The sequence below is a fragment of the Drosophila tropicalis genome, unplaced genomic scaffold (genome assembly GCF_018151085.1).
Source record: "Drosophila tropicalis isolate 14030-0801.00 unplaced genomic scaffold, ASM1815108v1 contig_694, whole genome shotgun sequence".
Classification (NCBI taxonomy): Eukaryota; Metazoa; Arthropoda; class Insecta; order Diptera; family Drosophilidae; genus Drosophila; species Drosophila tropicalis.
The window spans coordinates 33,618-56,622 of record NW_027173176.1 but is presented as its reverse complement, the minus strand read 5'-3'; the positions used below and the strand labels follow the sequence as shown (position 1 = coordinate 56,622).

General features: G+C 37.3%; 4 protein-coding genes across 9 annotated transcripts; 1 reads left to right on the top strand and 3 right to left on the bottom strand.

The window, feature by feature from the left end:
• Positions 1 to 269: 269 nt before the first annotated feature.
• On the bottom strand, positions 270 to 11,246 carry LOC137578779 (protein abrupt). Of its 5 annotated transcripts, none has more exons than XM_068292344.1 (6): positions 10,713 to 11,246; positions 9,062 to 9,494; positions 5,385 to 5,585; positions 3,395 to 3,718; positions 1,958 to 3,114; positions 270 to 1,889 (listed from the first exon to the last, which is right to left on the bottom strand). In XM_068292344.1, the coding sequence occupies exons 3-6, from the start codon at positions 5,529 to 5,531 to the stop codon at positions 1,361 to 1,363; spliced, it is 2,157 nt and encodes a 718-aa protein (XP_068148445.1). In that variant the 5' UTR covers positions 5,532 to 5,585; positions 9,062 to 9,494; positions 10,713 to 11,246; the 3' UTR covers positions 270 to 1,360. The 5 variants fall into 5 exon arrangements, with proteins under 5 accessions (XP_068148445.1, XP_068148444.1, XP_068148448.1 ...); XM_068292343.1 differs by having other exon boundaries at positions 9,232 to 9,494; XM_068292347.1 differs by having other exon boundaries at positions 9,232 to 9,491.
• Positions 10,528 to 22,730, top strand: LOC137579124 (probable chitinase 10). The gene is made up of 4 exons (XM_068292821.1): positions 10,528 to 11,166; positions 21,800 to 21,940; positions 22,004 to 22,440; positions 22,506 to 22,730. Exons 1-4 carry the CDS (start codon positions 10,704 to 10,706, stop codon positions 22,728 to 22,730), a joined length of 1,266 nt encoding a protein of 421 aa, XP_068148922.1. The 5' UTR covers positions 10,528 to 10,703.
• Positions 11,258 to 19,224, bottom strand: LOC137578780 (uncharacterized protein DDB_G0283357). Of its 2 annotated transcripts, none has more exons than XM_068292348.1 (4): positions 18,489 to 19,224; positions 13,666 to 14,493; positions 11,370 to 13,590; positions 11,258 to 11,302 (listed from the first exon to the last, which is right to left on the bottom strand). In XM_068292348.1, the coding sequence occupies exons 2-3, from the start codon at positions 14,484 to 14,486 to the stop codon at positions 12,726 to 12,728; spliced, it is 1,686 nt and encodes a 561-aa protein (XP_068148449.1). In that variant the 5' UTR covers positions 14,487 to 14,493; positions 18,489 to 19,224; the 3' UTR covers positions 11,258 to 11,302; positions 11,370 to 12,725. The 2 variants fall into 2 exon arrangements, with proteins under 2 accessions (XP_068148449.1, XP_068148450.1); XM_068292349.1 differs by lacking the exon at positions 18,489 to 19,224 and adding an exon at positions 15,738 to 15,777.
• LOC137578766 (protein obstructor-E) lies at positions 19,831 to 21,266 on the bottom strand. The gene is made up of 4 exons (XM_068292327.1): positions 21,227 to 21,266; positions 20,857 to 21,054; positions 20,125 to 20,606; positions 19,831 to 20,055 (listed from the first exon to the last, which is right to left on the bottom strand). Exons 1-4 carry the CDS (start codon positions 21,264 to 21,266, stop codon positions 19,831 to 19,833), a joined length of 945 nt encoding a protein of 314 aa, XP_068148428.1.
• Positions 22,731 to 23,005: the final 275 nt, after the last annotated feature.

Genomic DNA, 23,005 nt, shown 5'->3' with positions numbered 1-23,005 from the left:
CAGTTGTTTTTATATAGAATTTTTGTCCGATTGTCCTTAATTCCACTATTTCTTACGTATTTCATATAAATACTTTAAGCAAACTCCAAAATATAAGTTTGGTGTTTAGTTAAAAAAAGAAAGTTTCATCTCTAATTACGAGACGTTTCCTTTTAAAAACTTTTTTGCAGTCTTTTCTTTCCTCTGTGTCATAATTAATTTCAATTTTATGTTGGATTTTTTATATATTTTTATTTTTAAAATTTCTTTTTGTTTCCTTTTTTTTCTTCTTTGTAATATTTTGAGTGGTAGGTTTCTTTTTACCTTGTCTTTTGTGTGTGCGTGTGGGTGTGTGTTTTTTTTCTTTTCTTTTTTGTGTATATAATTACAATATTTATAAAAATGTTTACTTAATTTATTAAGAATGTGTAGACTTGAGTGTGTGTGTGTGCGTGTGTAAGTGTGCTTGTGTCTGGTTTAAGAGTGAAAGGTTTTTGTTTGTGTTTCTTTGAAAGCCTCGCAAATTTGTACACTTTTTCTTTTTAACTCGAATTGAACATAAAAAATTTTTGCTAAAGTAATATTTAATTATATAAAGTAAAGGCGTGTATGTGTGTGTTCACGTGTGTGTGTGTAGAAGACGAAATAAAAAATGAATTGCGCTAAGTATCACAGCCGGGTCTAAGATGTTTGGTTTGGTTTTTTGTGCTTTGTCCTTTTTTTTTTGGTTTTTCTTTTTTGTGGGTTAAAAAAAAAGTTCCATTTTGGTGTATGTTTGTATATGTAAGGTGTAAGTGTGTGTGCATGTGTGTTTTGTGTCTCTTATGTTATGTTGTTGCAAAGCCTTTCCCTCCAAATGGTTTACCAAAATGATTTGGCTCGAACAGAACAGTAATGGGAACAGTTGTGGGAACAGTATCGGGTCTTAGGAGACCTAAAGCAAACCCTAAATCTTTTTCATTATTTCTATTCTCTTCTTTATCTCAAAGGGTAAAAGTATATGGGCCATATTGACTTCAGGAAGGATAAACTCCATAATGATGATTTTCTTTTGAATAGTTCAAATAGTTTAAAGAAAAGATAAACTGAGGGACACAAAGTAACTATAACCAATTTGGCTTAAGGCACTTTATAACAAGGGTTTGAAAATGATGGCTTCAACGACGTGTAAGTAGGAAGAAAGTGGGAAAGAATTACTTAACATTTCTTTTGGAAAAACCTTTTCTCTATCTAGAATCAGTCGTGGATCTGGCTGTAGATTTTGTGGGATGAAATCGCGGAGAGAGGGAAAATATATCTTCTCCTAGGATCGAATGCCTTTTACCATTTTGGCCTTGCAACATTTGTGGGAAAAAAAATATTTTAATTAACTTCTAAGCCTCTAGGTTGTTTCTGTTGCTGCAGCAGCTGATGAAACATTTGTGGCACTGTTCAACGTTGATGCTTCGCCATTGCTGGGGATTGTTGTTGCTGCCGCTGTTGTTGTTGCTATTGTTGTTGTCGGTTCAATTTTGATCATCTGCGTCGTTTCATGGGCCAAATCCAAGGCTGGCGTTGTGCTGGCATTGGTCTCGGCCACCGCTGCAGCAGCTGCAGCTGCAGCCAATTGAAACTGATTGGGTAGAAAGAGATAGGGATTGGTTAGGCCAGCATCATTGCAGTTGCTTGCCGATTGAGATTGAGTGCTGCCACCGACGATGCCGACTCCTCCTCCCAACAAACCATCGCCACTGATGGCCGTATGGCTGGCTACGGGATTCGATTGCGTAGTATTCACCGTCAGTTTTGTTACACGTTTACGTCGCGCCTCACTCTCACAAGGAGAAGGAGCTCCTGGATGGCGATAACTCACATGTTTGCGCAATGCATCCTTGCTGCGCGACACATGGGAGCAGACATTGCAGGCATAGCTGTTGCGGGAAATGGCAGATGATTATAGCTTAGTTAAAGGAATGGACTCGTGTTGCTGCTAACTTACCGCACATTCTGATGGGTCTCCAAATGTACTCGGAGATTATATTGATTACTCAATTGCTTGTGGCAAATGAAGCATGTGGCATATAGCTTAGAATTTGAAGGCGGCTTGATCGGCGTGGCTGGCAATTGCTTCTCGGCGGTCAGGGACAATAGATTCGGCTCCGACTTGGCACTGACCAGAGCCATGCTGCTACTGGCCGCTGCTGCTGCAGCTGCAGCCGCTTCCCGTTGATATTGCTCGATGTGTTGCTGCAATTTGGCATGATCTTCGGGTGAGATATAGGGCGCGGTGCTGTTGGTGCTGCTGCTGCTGTTGTTGCCCCCATGCTGATGGGAGTGATGCACCTGGGCGGCTTGTTGGGCTGACGTTGGTGTAACGGCGGCACTGTAAATGGACGGCTTGTTGCTGTTGCTGCTGTACATTTGACCAGGTGTTAAGGGACTATGATAATTTGGTGAGGGCTTCACCACCGGCAATTGGGGAGAGAAATGTGACATTGTTTGGGGTGTTAGGGTAATGGGTGAAGTGGCCACAATTGGATTTCCAGCTGAACATTCCATTGGTGACTTGTTGTTGCTAGTGTTGTTGTTGCTGTTGCTGGCGATATTGTTGTTGCTATTGTTGGTTGTAGTCCTCAAACTCTCGACAATCTTGTCAATGCGTTTAATATCCTTTTGCTGCTGCTGTTGTCCCATCAAAGTGGATGAACCTGCCAAAAGATTTGTGCCAGTCTTCAAACGCTTAGCGTTTCCATAGCAATCATCGTCCTCCAGGCCTCCACTCTGATAGAGCTGACATTGCTGTTGATATTTGGCCAACAGTTCTGTTGTCTTATTAAGAGCCGTTTGCGAAAAGTTCAATGGTTGCGGCAAAAGATTTGGATAGAATTGCAGCGATTTCAGAAAGAAGTTCTCGAGGGGTGTACAACCGCCGGCTGGACTGGACAGTGAGCCACCGCACCCAGTCATAGAGCCCAGCTTATTAGCCAATAAAGGAGTATTCAGTGCTGGATTGTTCAACTGTGGTAAACTGGGCATCGGTGTGGGCGATGGTGTGTTCGGACGTTCGAACTCTGATTGCTTGTCATTGGGGGAGTCCAGAAAGGAGTTTGTGGCACCGGTTGAAGCGGCAGAGCTCTTGGCTTGGCTCTTCGGAAGCTGTAAAGAGGGATAAAGTAACTAGAGATCCTTCACTTTTTTGACTAATTTCCAATGATAAATTGAAATCATTACAATTCGAAATGGCTTCGTATAGAAATTGAAAGACATTTTAAAAGATATTAAAAATATATTGACTGTTATGTCTTGAGCTCAGAGGTGGATCAGCTACTGCAATACTAGCAATTTTAGTTAGGTCCACTAATAAAATCGAGTTTAAAATTAAAAGAACTTGAAATTGTCTAAATAATGTGACTCAATTCGCGTAATCTTTACTTACATTATTATTTTGAACATCCGCCAAACCCTTGATGCCCAGCGTTTCGGCTAGATTCAGCAACATGGGTATCTGCTCCTCATAGACATTTACCTCGCCCGAATACATGAACGTGAGCAGAGCGACAATGGCCCCAAAACTAGCACCTGGTATGATAATAACCGGATGATTGCTTGCCTCCAGAGCTCGAAAGATTTCCATAAAGAAGGTGCTGCATGCACTGAGTACCACACGATGTGCCCTCAACTGTCGCCCCTCGGCCGAAATGGTGACATCTGTCAGATGCGATTGGTCCAGCAGTACGGGTAGAGTGCTTAGCAAACTGGTCTGCAGAATCAGAAACGACAATAAAAACAAAAAAGAATAGAGAAAATGAAGTATGCATATAGAAAATGAGATACAATATACAAATTTGGGTCACTCGATCATATAAATACATTTGGCAGGTCTTCTACTCCGGCTGTTTGGCTGGTTTTCCTAGAGCTCCCTAACTATATCTAAATTTGGTGATCATCTCGGTCTGAGGGCTGAGTTTTTGGAACACACACACACACACGTAGAGTGTATGTATGTATGTATGTGTCAGCCATGGGAATGGATGTTTCGAGGGGACAGCACTTGGGCAGCAGCTGGGGGCATTTAATTGCAATTTTCAGAGGAAAATTCTTTGGATTTTGGCAATTGCACGAAAATTTCATTTATTTGACATTTCTTGGCCCTCTCTCTCTCTCTTTCCTGCTCGCTCGCTCTGTCTTACTTTACGTCTATTTTGGACAGGGACCAGGGACAGACAGGCATTTGGTTGTTGGGTTAGTTGGTTTGGTTTTTTGGATTCAGCTAGTAGTAAACATCGAAAACAAAAATTGTCACCAAATGAAATGCGGAAAAACTATGTGTGAATAAGTATGCATGAATGTGTGTATTATATAGCCTATATATAGATGGGTGACATTTTCTCTCTATTTCGATTCTTGGCTCCCTGCTGACGATGCTGCTGCTGCCTCTGAGGCTATTCTGACACGATGTCCAGTCAATTTTTATGACCGAGGCCAAGCACCTACACTAGACAAACTATAGATAATGGTCATATAGACTCGAAACAATTTTGCTGTTTCTGTTGTGCTGTTGCTGGTGAGTTTTGAAAAACACTTTGGTCATCCATAAATCAAAAGATGATCTCTCTGAAGATGGAACGGTGTGTATGGAGTGGGATGAGTGGAACATATTCTGATTCAAAAAACAAAAAAGAAAAACCAGATTCGACTAGTTGAAATATCTATTATATTTTTTCTCGTCCAACTCATTCGCTATCGAAAATGTTAAGATCACACATTAATGGGGGATAAAAGGAAACTGAAACATTTTTGTATTTTTATTGACTTCCATGACTGATGACTGATAGAATACGGAACACGAGTTAATAACTTTTTAAAATTTGCTTGAAAGATGAAAGATTTTGATAAAGTATTAAAAGAAGGCAACGGTTGAGCTCCTTACAAATCATTTATATATTTCATATTTATATTTATATTGTTAAAATCTATCACCTTTGGCATTCTCCCTTATTTGACATACTAGAAATCCTAATATACGTATGAGTTCATTTAGTTTCCGATAATTGTTTTAACCTTTGTCCGAAAACAAGCTTCTCAATTGATTAGAATTTATAAAAATCTAGTTGGTATTATAGAAAGAAATCATATTTTCCATTTAAATGAGTTTTAATTTGTAAAATTCTATCTTAATGTATTTCAATCTATCATTATTACTTTTCAACTCCAACAATAAATCGATTAATAGATGATTAGTTGGTCTTCAAATTTTTGAACTCTGCCAACTAAAAAGTTATAGATATAAGAGACTAAAATCGAATCATTACTTAATTCCAAAATGATTACAATTTCGTATTAATAGGAGACGATGAAGAGAGGAATTCGTTTGTTTAAAATATAATTCGATGTTCGATTTTTTTTCTTTTGCCTTATTAATTTACCTGATGATTGTGCCAACGTAGGCAAAATTGTTGTTGATTCTCATTGTGTTGTTGTTGTTGCTCCAATTGATGCTGCTGCAGTTGATGGTGTTGCTGTTGTTGTTGTTGTTGTTGTCTTGTTGCATTAGTTGTATTTACATGTTCCATAATTCATTTAGTTTATTGAATAGACCTTACATATAGGATATAGAGTAGAAGTAACTGCAAAGTCAATCAATCAATTGGTGAGATGAAAAAAAAAACAACTAATTAACATTTAAAATGATTAAATTTTTTGTTATTTTTTTTGTTTTTGTATGTTCAACTCGCGTGCTCTTCCGCTATGTTTTCTTTATTTGTTATTTATTTTTCATTTTGATGTGTGTATTTTCTTTCATAATTTTTGTTTGTTTGCTTTTTGGTTTCTTTTTGTTTATATTTATTGAACATTTTGTCACACACACACACACACACACACACACACGCAGACACTTAACGTGAGGGTGAGAGAATGTGTGAGAGAAAGAAAGATCAGGAGAGATTTTGTTCGTCTACGCGGCGTATACGTGTTATGTCGTAGCATTTGACCATATTACTCATACGCCATGGTATGCCTGCCGTTTTACTGGCAGACTGGCAGGGGAAAAAAGCAAAGCGCGTGTAGTGATCAAATATTTTTTATTATTTCGTTTTTTTCATTTTTTTTTTTTTTTGTTTGAAAGGGTTTTCAGTATTCATAGGGCTATATGTTATTGGGGCTGGTTTTAGTTCTTAATGTCGATTTGTTAGTTTCTTTAGTAGCTTGTCTTGAGTTGTCAGCGCTTCTACGCTGCTTTGACCAACATGAGATACAATCGATACGCTAGACATCCCTCAGAGACCTCAACTTGACAAATCTAATTTACAATGAAAATAAAAAGCGACAAAAAGACACACACACACATACATACATGTAAAAATTTGAGTGGAACACACAAGAATGGGAGGAGGACGAATTGGTTGGTGGTGGTGGTGGTGGTCGAGGAGAAGATGAAGGAGGCTAAACCGTGCGCTTGTGGTGCTGGTGGCAGTGGTAGTGGATGGGAAGGAGGGGGAGGAGGTTCTATCTAAGCATGTGCTTGCTGGCAATTAAATTAAATTTATTTAAATAAAATAAATTTCATTGTTCTTGTTGCTATTGTTGTTTTTGCTGTTGACTGGCCTGGCCTGGCTGTGCTTTTGTATCTATGTATGTATGTATGTATGTATGTATGTGTATGTATCTCAATCTATGTATGTATCTGTATCTTTTTCTGGGTCTGCCAATCTTCCATTGTTTTAGCATACAGTTTGGCTATACTATATAGAAAATTGTAACAACAACAACAACAACAAAAGACATTTGTCCGAGGGCTATTTTTAATGTCTCCTCAATGTGTCTATGTGTGTGTGTGTGTGTGTGTGTGTGTGTGTGTGTGTGTGTGTGAAAAATGCAGCTCATTGGAGGCCCCACCAAAAGCGAAAGAAAAACCCACGAAAAACCAATGTGACAAATCCGTAGCAACCGAGACATCTTTAGCCTAGCCCAGCATGCAATTGTTGCTCTTGTTGTTGTTGTTATTATTTGTTGCTGTTGTTGCAGACGGAATTTTCTTCATTCCATTATGTGTGTGCAATTGCATTTAAGCATTTTTTTTTTTTTTTTTTTTGTTGTATTGAGAGACAACCGATGATGTTGATGCTGGTGGAGAGCAACAAGGGGAGGTTTTCAGGGGGTGTTAGAGGGGTGGCCTTTTTTGGCTCTCGTTCACACACACACACACACACACACACACCCCATAACAAAAAGTGTCAGTCTTTCCGTAACTCTTTGCGGTATTTTCCTTCAAGTTTTTACTTGATTTTCCGAAATTAGTTTTGTGCCTGCCTTTTAGCATTTTTTTTTTTGTTTTTTGTTTTTGGCTTTTCTATTCTATTTCACTTTGTTGTTGTTGTTGTATTTTTAAATAAATTGTGTTAAATGCTCTCGACTCTCGGGCCCAGCCTGTCTATTTTGATTTGTTGTCCAAGTGCCTGAAATACATATATTATATACAACATGCTATGGCTAAGCAAAAGAACGAATCGCGATGATGCGTAATACTTTACACATAATCACTCATACGCCAGGTTGTCCAAAAGCATTCACAAGAAATACAAATCTATTGTTCTTGTTGTTTTCATCTTTAACTTTCATTTGTTCCATGAAACACACACACAGACACACACTCACACACACACACACAGTCACATGCATAAATTGTTTCCCACTTGTCAAATGAAATATTTGGCTGTCATTTTGTTTGTTGGATTTTTTGGCTCTTTTTTTTTATAAATTTTATTCTTATTTATTTATGATTCAGAAATAATCCAGCATTTTATTTAATTTTTTTTTGCCCAGGGATATCTATTAATAGGATCAATCCACACATTGTATACTATATATGTATGTGTATTGGCCTACAAGGGTTTTTTTATTCTTCTGTGAAATGTTTTTTTTTTGCTTCTTTTTTTTAATGTTTTCCTGTTTTCAAATTTATATGGAATCATTAAAAAAATTGTCATATACATTTTTATTTTTATGTTTAATGGAATTCTCGTGCTGAATATCAAATGCAAAACAAAAAAGAATAATTATATATGTATAAAAAGAGAACAACACAAAACTTTTATTTTAATATTAATGTTCTTCTGTGTTTCATTTTGTTCTATTATTTTGTTGTTGTTGATGAAATCTTTATAATTCCCTTAATGTTCCATTAAGAAATTTCGTATAAGTATTTGAGAAGGAAATATTTCAAAATGTTCACCTCAATATTGAAACTTAAACAACTTTGTCAACATTTTAAACAATTTATTAACACATGATTTCGCTTCCCATATACTGAGAATTGAGTCAATATAATCCTTATAATCATTTTAAATGTTTTAAATATGTGTATATATATATCGAAAGTCTAAGAGAATCTCTTACTTTCAATAGATTTGTTGTTTCTATTGGAAATTAAACTTCTAGAAGTGGATTCAAATAAAATCTAATGACTTTCGACTGTTGGGAGTCTCTGTGTAAAAATCGTAGCTTTTAGCCCCATAAAACATGTTTTTATTTGCCCTTAATGTGAAATTAAGTTTTTGTCAAAATTGTGGATGAAAACCTTTTTCAGCCCCTTTACTGTCTGCACGAGAAGGGCTGGAATAATGCTTAGTGAATCGTGGCAAAGTTAAAGAGTAAGTCGATTGACTAAAGGGTATATATCTAGGGATCTTTGGCAAACGAATACAATGGAAATTTACCATTGATTCTTCAGGAAATTAGATTCTATGGTTAGCTTTGAATAGTTTAATTTACAAGGATAGTGGCAAACAAGATTAATGATCCCAGCTCACTAATTTAAACATTTTCAAAGGCAATGTCCTGGTAATCCATTTCCGTAAACAAAGAGCCATTGTTGGAATAATCCAATCGATTAGATTTTATTATTACTTTCTAAGCGATTTATCATAAAATTTGTAGTGTATTTCCAATTGAATTCTCATTTTTGATTATGTGAATTTTGGGTTTATTTGTTGTATAAGTATGTGTAAGTGTAGCACTTTTCCTTCATACGTTTTTGAATATCCTTCACATTCTTTCAACTTTCGCGCCCGTTAGAAAAGTTTGAATTTTACAAATCATGCACATTTCGTATACTTGTTGTTGTTTTCTTGTTGCTTGCTTTCTTTTTTTTTATTGTGTGTGTGTGTTTGGTTTTCTTTTTTTCAATATTTATTCATTTTATTTGAATATTTTGTTATTTGTTTTTTTTTTTTTTTTTGTGTTTGTCAAAAAAATTGTGTTCAAAGCGCGCACCTTTGTTAACCGTTTGCTGTTCGCATCTGAAATGAAAATATCCGAAAATGTTTCAATTCTTTCGGTCTTTAGTTGGAGATTTGTTTCTATTTTTCGAATGTCCATCTCTTGACAATTTTTTCGTAGTTCTTGTTGTTGTTGTTGTTGCTGCTGCTGCTGTTGCCATTTGTTTTAGCCGATTTGAATTTGGCTGGGAAAAAGTCTCTCTGTTCGGTTCACTTTGTCGCCTGCTGGTTCCATGTTCTTTAATTAATGAGAAACTACTAAAAAGAAAAGAAAAGGAATGAAAAAGAGAAAATCTCTTGGGCCATTTTGCACTTGCAAAATGTGTGCGCGATTCTAAGTGTGTGCGTGTGTGTGTTAGTAAGTGTGTGCTTGTGTGTGTATGCGTGTTTTTTTCGGGTTTTAAATTAATTGGCTACAAAAGCATTTAGTTAATCAAAACATTTGTTAGTTTGAGATCATCATCATCACCCCAACAACAGCCAGCCAGAAGAGCCAAAACCATCAGCTAGACACAATTGACATGGCCAAAACGAAGAAAAACTAGACAAATTTGTTGCTGCTGCTGCTGCTGCATCATCATCGTGTGTTGCATTATTAATTTGCAATAAAATGTGGAAGCGGCGACAGCCGCAACTGAGATGAAGCAGCAGAACAAGAAGAAGAGAAGATGCCCGGCCAAAAATAAATATGCTCATAGGTGAATTATGCCTGACAAACGTCTGACACATACAAATGGAAGGCGAGGCGGCAGGCAAATGGAGGCAAAACTATCTCCGACCCAAAAGACCCAGTACCTTTATACATCTACATAGATACATCATACAGACCAGACCCAGCCCGGTTGCAGTTTCTCATAATTCATTCAAATGCCATAGCCAAATACTTACATATTTATTATTGTCATTTGTGGTCCGAAAGTGATATTTGGGTTACACCAGGTAGTTTCTCATATTGAAGGATATGGCTTTGGCATTTGCCTTTTGGTCTTAAGTGTCCAATCATCAATGTGAATTATTAGCATGTTCACTTTTACTTTGGATCTTCTTACTAGACATCTTAGCTTAGATAGTCCCTAATATAGATTATTCACCATTCATTTAGGGTTAACTATTTGCCTTTTTGGCAGAAATCGGATCACTATGGTGGTTTCGTACTAAGCTAATGTTGTTCCTAATTTTTGTCATTTCATATTCCCAAAAAAAAAAAAAGAAAACAATATTAAAAGAGGCCTCAGTCAATGGACGACCTTGACATAATTTTGAACATGACAATTACTATAGATAAAATTTTGGCAATATGAATTTTATTTTCTTTTTTTTCTGACTTTGGCAACAACACATGTCGAAGAGATAGCAGCAAATAGATAATGTATATTAGGTAGAACATGTTAAATCAACCTTGAAAAAGTGTCATAAAAACAGCTGGCAACATGTCTAGCATAACCATTAACAGGCCAAGACTTCATAATGACTTACCAAGTTTCAGTTTTATTGCTCAGCCTTCTTCTACTGACAGGATGGGCATGTGCCGAGGATTTCTCAGAGTGTTCCAATGCCGAGGTGGATACATTTGTGATGGTGATAGATGATTGTGCCTCATACATCTATTGCAATGGTGAGGATTCCTTTAGGGACATGTGCCCGGAGCAGACTTATTTCGATGCCCAGGCCAAGGAATGCGCTTTCGATGATGAGGGAGTGTGTCTAAGGAAAGCCACTCAGGCAGCAGATGTTCCTGTTGCTGCTGCCTCTGCTGAGGGTGAGGGTGAGACTGAATCCGAAGACACTTTAACGGAGGGAATTGAAGGCGACAATTCAGCAGAGGAGGAAGCGGAAAATGTTGTCACACCTGCAGCACCTCTGCCATCGACTGTACCAAGACCACATTGTGATCCGGCCAATGACAGTTTCCATCCACATCCTCAGCGTTGTGAGTATTATTATAGCTGCATCAGTGGCTACCTGACCATAGTACGTTGTCCCTACAAATATGGCTGGGATGTGGCCACAGAGCAATGTAATCCTTTGACCGATGCCCAATGCTTTGTTAGTTTGTAGTTGATAGGCTAAGTGGGTTTAGAGTTAGTACAACTTAGATCAAGTAAAATGGTTAAATTGGAAATTTATTCATGCCTTTTTCAATTTGTTTTTTACATTATTATTTTTATTTTGTTTATATTACTGTACTGCTTTGCCATATGATAACTCGTTACTTAACTGACCTACTTGACTACTAATACTGTTGTCTCTTTGATGTGTTTGTGTTCATTTTACTGCTGTGTCTCTATTTCCTCTGCTAACTTTAGTTTGTTATAAATGTTCGGGGGAGGAGAGGCTCCATATGTAGAAGGGGAAATGGGGCAGGCAGTGATGACACCCAAAAAATACGATTTTGTTAGACATTGAAGACAATTGAGGGAACTTGTTTGAAAACCTTTAATTGTTGGCGACATTTGAACGCCATTTGGGTATAAAATTTAAAGAGAGCTCTTTGGCTATATTCAAATCGATATCTGAGAAATGTCTTAGACCCATAATGAATCAAATGAATAAGACTTTCGTTCATTCATTCAGTAGCGTACAGAGATTCGTTTCGTCTTGTTTAAAATTTCTATAAATTTATTGAAAGGGTATTCATTTGAATCAACTGAATTTGGATTTGAGTACTCATTGATGAGTAACAGTAGTTTTCAATCTATTCGTACAGGCAACTAATTTACAGTCAAACTTCCTTATAAAGAAAACTTTGCACACAGAATCTTTTCAAAAGAGAAGAAATTGAAAGGCCTCGTAAAGTTCCTTTTCGATTTCCCCTACAAAGGGGAATTCGGAATTCAATGTGAATATGATTTCTTTAGACATTTGCTAAGGATTCGTAGTCCTTGAGCGGATCCTACAACCTTGAACCAAATCTAACTCGACTTGGGTGATCAGAGGGAACTTCAAAAATCGTTTTCAAGTGTCATCGCAAACTACTAAGAATATTGTACTATATTTGGTTTGTTTACATATTATTTCTTTTTTGTTGTTGGGGGGAGGGATTATCATATGTTTTTTTTGTTTGTTTTTGTTTATAATTTTTGGTTTTCATTTGAGCATATCACAGAACAAAAATGATAGAAGAAGATTTTGCCTTGTTTATGTTTGTTTCTTTTAGAGTTTTCTTGTGTTGTTGTTTTTGGTACCGCGGATTTTTAGAAAGTTTAGAAAGTGTAAAAATATTAATATATATATATATATAGTATTTTGACGAATATATATATATATATATGTATAGATTTATGTGTATATGTGTATATATATATATATATTTATATAAATTGTGATATCTTTGTAGGTTGTTTTTTTTTAGAAAAATACTGAGCAAAAGTATTTGGTTTAGGGTAAAAGCTTGGCTTAGCTTGACTTTTGTTTTGTTTTGGGGTGTTTTTTTTTTTTTGGTGTTGAACTGAAATTGACGCTCAATTCCTAAATATTAATATATAGCCTCTACACTAAGATCTTATCATAGGACGGCGGTGGTGATTCATCCAATGGCAACTGTTTGCCCAGAGTTGGTGTTTGTTCTGGCAATAAGATGGCTATATGATATGGTGGGGGTCCAGCTGTGGCAGCACTTAGACTCATCTCTTGGCGATCATCTAGATAGCGAATATCACTTAGTTCCAGCATGCAATTGGCCGCAACTCCGCCACCATTGCCTGCAGTACTAATTAAACCTGCAGTAACTGCACCACCGCCAGAACCAACTGCACCACCAACTGGTCCAGTGACTCTATGACAAACAGCTACCGAACGTCCATCTGCATGGCGAGTGGGCATTAGACCTTTGGGTATGCGACACAAACTAACCATACAGGCGGCCAGGAAGAATGTTGCTGAGAATGCGCAAAAGATAAGAACCTCCAATCCAGTGCCCTGATGATCGAAATAGAATTTAGCTCCGGCCACAAATACTGAGGCCAGTATAAGACTGGCACACATGCCACATTTCAGATGACTTGGCAGCAATTGAGAGTCGGAATTTTGGAGTAGAGCATGATGTTGCTGTTGCAATTGATTGCTGTTGCTACTGCTGTTGCTGCTGCTATTGCTGCTGCTGCTGTGCATGGTTGTTTGTCCGGCTGTTGCTGATGGTGGTATTGCCGTTGCCGATGTGATTGAGGATGTTGTTGCTGCCCCTGCTGCTGCAGTTGCCTGTCGGAGCATGCTGTTGTTGGAATTGTGACGACGTGGCGTGGCATATGATGAGGATGAGGAAGATTGTCGGGTATTGTTTGTCACATTGGTGTTGGTATGATTATGATGATGATGCTGATGCTGATGTTGATGATAGGCGCTGTAGGCGTCGTCACTATAATATAAAATATAAATCATAAAAGGTTCAAATTGTTAGGGACTGAATCTTTGATCCTGAATTTGTACTTACGCATAAACACCAGCATGCTGTTGCTGCAGTTGTTGTTGTTGTAGTAGATGTTGCTGATGTGATTGATGTTCATAATTATGGCGTACAGGCACTGCCATATTACCAAATTGTGGATGATGATAGCTATAGTGTTGTTGATATTGTTGTTGTTGCTGATATTGTTGTTGCTGCTGCTGCTGCTGTTGGTGTTGCTGCTGATTCTGCTGTTGCTGTTGCTGCTGTGGGCGAGTCTGATAGCGTGTGCTATGATGATGATTATAGTGAGCGGAGCCACGTAATGGCACTATTGTGCCACTTCCTGTAAGGACAGCTGATGATGAGCTGATTCCATTGGCATTATTATTATTGCTGGCAGTTGTTGTTGTTGTTCCCAATGCTGCTGCTGCTGCTGCCGCCGCCGCCGCCGCATTGTTGTTGTTTGTGGTGGTGGTGATGTTGTTGCTGCTATTGCTGCTGGAGTGTTGTTGCTGCTGGCTGTGCATGGAATTGTTGTTGCTGCTACCATATTGCCGACTTGTACTTGGCTGATGATGATGATGATGATGATGTTGCTGCTGTCCAGGTCCATCAGTATACGGAGTTTGTGGCAAAGATCTATGTACCGAGGCCAAGGATGATGAAGCTGCCGCCGCTTGGCTAGAACTTGCCGAGGCTGATGTGCCAGCGCCACCACCGCCAGCACCACCACTTGTGCTGCTCGATTTACTGCGTCTGGGCGGATGACCATAGCTAAGACCACTGCCAGCATGGGACAATGAGGCAGCCACACGAGAGCGACCAAAACCACATTGCTGTGAGCGCTTATCAATCCAGAAATGCATGGTCCAGCTTAAAAATAGAAATAGAAATACAAGTATATGAATTATCATTGCGACAACAAATAACTCTCTCTCTCTCTCTGCCTCTGTCTCTGTTGCTCGCTGTAATCCTTTTTAATGTATGGTCCCGCCACCAAGTATCGAGACGAGATGGCATTAAGTGCAAAAAGCTTTTTGGAGCTACAAAAACTTATTTGAACTTGAAGACTCTTTGTCGTGGTTATGGCAAACACTCCTAACTCCCTGACTAGACAAAGCACATGACTCATTTGGCTTTGTGTCTCTCGTTCTCTCTCTTTCGGTCTCTCTGTCTACCGGTCTGAATGTCCTTATGTCTGCTAGACGGAAGAAATTCCCTTTCCCGAACAGGAAACGTGCACATCACATTTTATTATGCTGCCTCTTCTACTCCTCGTCTTTGTGGGGGGAAACGCCTTGTCTGGCATTTCCTTTTGGTGCCTTGCATGTTTCAAGTTCAAACAACTTTCTTGTCCAAAAAACAAAAAAAGAAAGAAAGGATGCAAGCAACTCAGTTTCCTTTTCTAAATCCCAACTACACTGAAGGTAAAATGGGGAACAAAGGTTGCCTCAAATGGCATTGCTGCTGCTGGTCAAAGAACTTTTACCAAAAAATAATAATGAAAACAAGAATGAAAATGGAGGGGAGAAAAAACGAAACCGAAAATTCTCTCAACGTTTTCACTTCCCGTGTCATTGGCAGCGAAAAAACCACCCAAAAAAGGAGAAACCAACCGACACAACGCGCCAACACACACACTCAGACAAGAGAAGAGTACTAGGGGGAGGGAAAGGAGAAAACGAGGTAGTGCAAGTGTTAGAACAGGACATGACTAGACAAAATCCCATAGTGAAAATGTCTTTATTAGAATATTTTGGAAAGTTTTCTGATAGAAAAACTTATTCTTGTTATTATATGAAAAAAAAATTGACATGAAGTTTCCCCGAAGTTCTCTACATTCACAGGTATTTGAATTTTGTATAATTCTTCAAATTTAAAATTGAACAAATTATTCAATTACATTGACATCGATTCTACAAAAATGTATTTGAAATCCAGAATGGAGACTGACTTAATAAACTTAATTTATGTAAGGATTTTGAAGTTCTTTAGATTATTATTACTTTCTCAATACTTTCCAGTCAATTCAGAATTTTAAAAGAATTCCTAAAGTATCCTTTCTATCTCTACTGAATTATCTTTTAGCTGTTTTGTTAAAAAATATAGTATCTTACCAATAGTCAAATGAAAGTAACGTTCCTTTGACAAGGACCTTTATAAGTCTTCTCGTTTGAGGAATTTTCAATATTTTATACTCTGTACTTTTCACTGGCTCCCAGACCACTGTGCACTGTGATGTGTTTGCATTTTTGGCTCTTAACTTGCTTAGCTGTTCATTGAACTGTTTTTCCCAGTGGTCTAACAATTGTTTGGTTTACTCGCGGTCTTCGTGGTCTTTGCGGTCTTTTTTTTTTTTTTTGAGGCCAATCAACAATGACATCAAAAATAAAAAACAAAAGAAATAATAAGTAACAAAAAATAATAATAAAAAAAAAAAATTGGTTTTAAAGAATATGATGAATAAAAATATACAAATAAATTTACTCAGCATATATATATAGGTATATATATATATACATGAATGTGGTACGCAACGTTAAAGCAATTCGTTGATGGTTTGTCATAAAAGTTCAAAGTTCAATGATTCAGCTACTGTCCTGTTCTCTTCTGTCCTGTCATCGACTTTGGGCATGGACCAAGGAAAATTACACAACAAATACTAGAAGAAGCAAGCAAATAAATAAATACGCACAGCAATAAAATAAACATATTTAAAAAGAGACATTTTGACAACCTTTTGATAGGTTCATTTCAGTTACACTTGACTCTCGACACTCGACTTTTTTTGTGGTGGCGGGGGGAGCATCTCTTGAATGGATTTCCATTTCTAGTAGTGGTCCTGGGTGAGTCCAAGGTTCAATGCTTTGTGCATGACTTTTGGCTTGATTTGTGTTTTATCTCTCTACCATTCCGATAAGACCCCCCGTTTTTCTCACCCACCCATTATCATCTCTTTGCAAATCCACCTTTCATCCAACTTATGATTCTAGGGGGTGTGAAATGGAATGGAGGCTTCAAGTTTATCCTGAGTTTATCTTTCGACTTCTGCTATTTTTATTTATTTTGTTCTTAAATGGAAAAAGAAATGGATTTCAAACTAAGAAACTTTTCTATTGATTCAGAAGCTTTAATTAGCGTAGATAATTTAACAAGTGAGACAAAAATAAGGTATAAACTTGTATTGTTTCAGTCTCCATTAAGATCTCTAATTCTACTTAAATAATTAGATTATGCCTATATGCTGATTCAACATTCCACAATCAAATGTAAACAAGAAATTTTGTGTTTTTTGTAAATAAAGTAAAATATTTTCTTCTGCTTCCGTTAGAGATCGAACTGCTATAAGACGGAAACAGTCGAATACCTAAATCGATCCAAGTTGGCACATCCAACTGAAGTTTCTGACCATCAAACAATGGCAAACAAAAACGAACAGACCGGAAATAGGTTTGGTTTGTGTATTTAAGTTTGTTAGAAAGAAATTGTCAGCAAGTTACTTGTCATTTTTGTTAATAAGACCTGCTAGTTTGAATTGATTTGTATTTTTTTAGACCACTATTTGTTTAATGAGTTCGATTACAATAAGTTGTTGCTCCTAGGCTTAAGAGGTTTGGAGTAAACTTCAGGTCCAATAGGAAAGCGAGAAAATTGATATTGAATCTTAATAAAAAGTTATTCATTAAATTATAAAGGCATTTTCTTCTTAAATTTAATCTAATTGGGTAACAATTGGAAATTATCTACATACATTTCTCTTTTAGACTGGTAACTGTCAGTTAATTATAATTGGATAAGTTTCAATAGGGAAATATTAAAATAGTTTACAATTAAATTGCCGTCTAACGTTTACTTACTTAAATTTGCAATAAATTGAAATGTAAATCACAAAATCTCTGCACATTTTCCTAGTCTGTGGAAATAGCTTCATGAAAAACTACTTAAAACAGTGAGTAAGTCAAGGAATTGAATAGGGCATTTTGCCAGTTGGTGTCTGGAAGGGGAAGGGTTTTCTTTTCTTTTTTTTTTTTTTTTGAAATCTTAAAAACTTTGGCATTTGCATTCTTTATGCTACACATTCTTGTTTTCTTCTTTATATATATACATATGTACATACATATATACCGATGTATATTTTCTGGTTATAGCCTTTTGCTTGCCGTCAGAACGCAAAATGCCAGACATATTTGGTACATTTCATTTTTCACAACATTTCCTGGGTTTTGCCTTTTGTCTTTGTCTCATGCGTTTTGCGTTTTCTGTTCAATTCATTAAACTTATGCAAAAGAAAAGTGGTAAAAATTTAAAACAACCTCGTCACACAGCCCCTCCGTCTCCATCGCCACCACTTCCACCCATTTTAAGGACCTTCCACAAATCAGAACATTTTACTCTCACTTTGATGGTTTGTTTTTGCTGTTAACCTTTCCTCGCTTTTTGCTTTTTGGTTCCCTTTTTTCGCTTGGCGGGAAGTAAATTTGTCCCATACGAATGACTTTGCAAAGGCAAAATGTAAATGTAAATGTGTGTCTGTGTGTGTGTGTGTGTGTGTGGGGTGTACATATGCATATATACAGAGGGATATGTATGTGTAGAAGAGGGGTTAAAGGTGAGGACTAAGACTGACGGATTGTCAGTCTATAGAAATTGCTGCCCACTTAATGGCACATGCTGCGTATGAGCAATATGTGTATGTGTGAGAAAATGCAATGTGAATTGAGATTTTTTTTATAAGTATGGGCCTAAGTATGTGTGGGCACAAGTGTGCGTGTGCGTGTGTGTGTGGATGGCTTTCAAGTGCATGTCAATTGGCCAAGGAATTTTTCTAAAACTTTGCTTTATGTGTGGTTTTTTTTTTCGTTAGTTACCTGTTTGAAAATATTTCACCAAAATTCCTGAAATATTTAAGCGATAATCTTTGTCATCTATTCGAAGTCCTTTCTTCTTTTCTCCTTTCTTTTTTTGGCTTATTTACTATTTTGTGTGTGTTTTTTCTGTTTTTTTTTTTATTGGCACATTTCTTCTGTCACGTTTATTGCACACATATTATTATTGTTGTTTTTGTTGTTGTGGTTGTTGTTGCTGCACCAGTGAAAAGTCCTTGAACGCTCAACTGACCTGACACGATACACACACACACAAACAAACACACTGAAATCTAAGCAAACAAAAAAAAATATATATCACACTTGCAATATCCTTTTTGACAAAATTCACACGCGATTTTGGCCAAACAAAAAAAAATAAGAGAAATATTTCAAATAAATGTTTGTAGCTTTTTGTTTTTGTTTTGCTACTGCTACTTTGGTCTGTTTTGTTCTTTTTCCCTGTTTCTAGAATTTATATTTGCTTTCGATGTTTTCTTTTTTTTTTAGCAAGGATATGCTCCGCTTGTGTTCATTTTGCACGCTACCTCAGCAAGGACTCGCTGCCAACTGAAATTCATTTTCACTTTTCATTTGAGTTTTCGGAGATGTTTCTTTCTTTCATTTCACATTTTTTTTCTTGCTTCTTTTTGTTGTCTTTGCTTTCTTTATTTGTTGTTGTTTGCAAAAACGCAGACAACATTTGTTTTTGTTTTCGGTATTTGGTTGTTGGTGTGTGTGTGTGTGCCACAGACTGAGCATAATATGAATGGAATGACACTAAAAGCTATGTGTGGGTGCTTGGTTCTTATACTTTCTCTCATTCTATCTCCACTCTCTCTCTCTCTCTCTCTCTCTCTCCCTCTCTATTTTTCGCTTACTTTCTCTTGAGAGCAGAATGCACGGAACATGCGCGGAAATTATTGTGAATGAAACTTTAATCAATTCAAAAATATGGCGGAAAAACCAAAAGCTTTACTACTGATAAGAGAAAAGCTTTTCGCATTAACTTTCATCAAGTCAAAAGTATAGACAATTGTCAATCATTTGATTATGTTAATGGAAAGTCATTAGAGAACTTCAAGGAACCCAAACAACTAACTGAGGTACCCCAAAAGCTTGCACTTTTCTTCATATCCTTGCCAAGAGGGTATATTAGTTTAATTGTAAGATCAACATTCTGCAAGTATTGGAACGGATTAAGCCTAATCGATATATGTAGATCCCATATGAACGATTATACTCGCTAGAATATGCAAACCTTGGCACCGCCTTTCACTTTTTCTTTTTCTAACAACAACATGACAAAACAAACACCAAAAGCTTTCACGATTTTTATTGGCATTTAGGCAAAGATATATTGGGATTCACGGCATTCTTGAATTTTGGGGTCATAGTAAAGGCCTGGCGTGCAATCGAGAGTCACACCACGACCATTGACACAATAGTAGTAGGCATCGCGACGCCTCCTGTGCTCAATGAAGTGAATACCGCTGGCTGGACAAGTGATATCAGCGCGACGTGGTGGTCGACGGGAATACGGTTGGATATTCCTTGTGGCAGCTTCGATCTAAAGAAAGAGAGACACAAATTAAGATTGAGTTTTCGTCTGTTGCAAGACAAAAGCCATGCCACTCACCGTACAGTTGACATTCTTCTGAAAATCACAACTTTTGATTTTTGGATTGTACAACAAACCATTGGAACATTCTTGACTCCAGGCCTTGCCATTGGAACAGATGTAATATTTATTGCAATGCGCTTTACTGGGCAAGTAAATGATGTTCTCCGGTTGATCCCAATTCGAACAATAATTGGCAACACAATCCACATGTTGCGGGAAATCACAGCGATCTGTTTCATTATTGTATTGCAAGCCGTCGGGACATTCTCTTAGCACTGGATAACCGAAATAGCAGAGAACGTATTTGGTGCAAGTATTGTCATAGCAGAAACTGCTCAATTCGTATAGCTCACAGGTGGGCAAACATTTCACTTTTTCGCGGTAGGTGCACACTTGAAATTCATAATCGAATCCGATCTCACATGACGCATTGTTTTTGCATAGTGCGTGAGTTTTCATCTCTTCATCCCAGCAACTGCCAATCTCGTAGGTGCCATCTATTTCAACAGAAAATATAATAAGCTAAAAAAAGGGGAGTCTAAAGGGTTGGGAAAGGATTGACTTGGACAATTCCAATTTCATATAAAAACGATCTATTTTGTGCAATTTAATGGAATAAATTTGGACTTTTGAGTGAAAAAAAAGGACTCGTTTACCATCTTAAGGGTCAACAGTTCAAAGCCTATTGAACCAGTCCATGGGTTCTATAAAATGTATATTAGATTATTGTCTGATTTCATTACTCACTGTTACATTCGACATACATGTCACAATTGCCCACATAGGGCAAATTTACGCCATCGGCGACATTGGCACAAATATTGATAGATGTATTCACATAGATATCATATATAGGACCAATATCATCCTCTTCATCGCGATCTCCGCCAGGCGATGGAGCTGTTACATCACTTCCATCATCACCATCATTAGGATCGTTAGAAGCTAAGGTTGTAGTTACATCATCTTGGCATGAAATGCTCTTGGCAAACAGCAACAAAACCAAGCCATATAAAATGAACGATCTCACTAGGGATTAAATATTGATTGTAGTAGCTCTATATAAGTATGTACATAGATTTAGTTGAAACTAGTTTATAGAATGCCCGTTACTCACTCCTACACTGCAGAAATTGTGAAACACAACTGATCGCCATTAGGTTGGACCATTTTCAATTTATATGATCAATGAATCGAATTGATTTCGTTTCTTGGAAAGCTAACTTTCTTATCAAATAGCAATCGGCACGCGCTTTTGTCGTGTACATTTCAATTTGTCGATATATGTACATATATTAAGGATCACTTGGGTGCGAATTTAAAAGCGATCTCTCTTTCTTCAATCTTGAATGGCGAAAGTCTGCCAATGGAAATGGCACAGAAGCATAATGAGGTTCTGGAGCAAACAAACATTTTTGTATTTGTTTTTATTTTTGGGCATTTTATCTTTTGTAATTAGCTACAGGGGAAACATGTTTCACCATCTACCAAGATAAGTTCAACTGTTTTTGCATGTTACCTTTCGATTGATTGCCAAATATAGTTTGACTATAAATTGAACTGAACCACGAATGTTTATTCACATAGTTAACCAGGAAGACTAAACGAGTGAGTGTGGCAAAAAACAATGAATGGAAAATTATTAATGAAATATTTGTCGTTTTGTTTCATTCTGTTTTTTGTTTTGTAGTGATCTGCCAATTGGCTTTGATGGCATTAGCCCTGGTTATGGGCAGCAATGGAGTGACTGCTGTTAATATCTGCTCGGGCGTAGCAGATAATCTATTTTTACCCCAAGTAAACAATTGCTCTGCCTATAATCTCTGCATTGGTAAGCACATTATTTGTAATAGGTTTACAAGACACTCCGAATTTGTTCAATGTTTCCTTTCAGGTGAAACGGCCATTCCACGAGTATGTCCCACCTCATACTACTTCGATGCTGCCGAACAAGAATGTCTGGTAGCTGAAGAAGTTAAGTGCCTGCCCACGTGCCCAACAAGAGGACTTTCATCCTTTGACTATTCTCGCACCTGTAACAAGTATGTCCTTTGCTTTGGCGGATCGTCTGTTATTCGGCAATGTTCGGATGGCCTTCAATATAATAGGAACACCGATCGGTGTGATTACCCCCAATATGTTGATTGCTTGTCAAACTTGTGCACCAAATACGATGATCCCGAGGAGATTGTCTATCTCGCCAGCAAGGCAGCCTGCGATAAGTATTTTGTCTGTCTCAATGGTTTCCCAACAGTTCAGACATGCTCCAATGGTCTACAATATAATCCGAAGACAAATCTTTGTGATTTCCCCTCAAATGTGAATTGTACGGTAAGTGAAAAAATAAAATACAATTTACTTTAATTGAAATATTAATTTGCCACTTTTTGTTGTAGGTGGAAACTCTTCAACGTAATATTCTGCCATATGCCAAGGCTCCGCCACGTAGTGCCGATATAACGTGTCCAGCTAAGGGTACCCATTTTATTGCCCATCAGAAGCGATCGGATGCCTATTATTATTGCCAGGATGGTCGTGGTGTCACCTTGGATTGTACTCCCGGTCTCGTGTATGACTCCAAGACAGAGGACTGCCGTGAACCTCAGTTTGTTCATGCCTAAAAAGTGTCCACAATAAAGTACAGAATCTATCAGAAAGTTAATGGAGTAAACTATTTAAATACATATTTGAAAATTCTTCTGAAACTAGTCTCCATAAGTTCTTTGAACTGGTCGAAAAGAGATCTTTAGAAAATTTCAAGTGTTTGCAACTCAAAGACGAATCTTCTAATGGTCTTATATTGAAGGTAATTCCAATACCCTAAGAGGAATTGTCCTCGCCTCAAATTCATGATGAATGAGAATGAATCTTTAGTTACATTTAGGTTTATATCAAC

Coding starts and splice junctions, on each gene's coding strand:
- LOC137578779 (XM_068292344.1), bottom strand. CDS start 5,531: ATGGAACATGTAAATACAACTAATGCAACAAGACAACAACAACAACAA. Junction 3,719..5,384: donor TACGTTGGCACAATCATCAG/GTAAATTAATAA, acceptor CTGATTCTGCAG/ACCAGTTTGCTAAGCACTCT. Junction 1,890..1,957: donor GAGACCCATCAGAATGTGCG/GTAAGTTAGCAG, acceptor TTCCCGCAACAG/CTATGCCTGCAATGTCTGCT.
- LOC137579124 (XM_068292821.1), top strand. CDS start 10,704: ATGACTTACCAAGTTTCAGTTTTATTGCTCAGCCTTCTTCTACTGACA. Junction 21,941..22,003: donor TGCCTATAATCTCTGCATTG/GTAAGCACATTA, acceptor GTTTCCTTTCAG/GTGAAACGGCCATTCCACGA. Junction 22,441..22,505: donor CCTCAAATGTGAATTGTACG/GTAAGTGAAAAA, acceptor TTTTTGTTGTAG/GTGGAAACTCTTCAACGTAA.
- LOC137578780 (XM_068292348.1), bottom strand. CDS start 14,486: ATGCATTTCTGGATTGATAAGCGCTCACAGCAATGTGGTTTTGGTCGC. Junction 13,591..13,665: donor CAGCATGCTGGTGTTTATGC/GTAAGTACAAAT, acceptor TTTATATTATAG/TGACGACGCCTACAGCGCCT.
- LOC137578766 (XM_068292327.1), bottom strand. CDS start 21,266: ATGGCGATCAGTTGTGTTTCACAATTTCTGCAGTGTAGGA. Junction 21,055..21,226: donor ACAATTTCTGCAGTGTAGGA/GTGAGTAACGGG, acceptor CTACAACCTTAG/CTTCTAACGATCCTAATGAT. Junction 20,607..20,856: donor CATGTATGTCGAATGTAACA/GTGAGTAATGAA, acceptor CTGTTGAAATAG/ATGGCACCTACGAGATTGGC.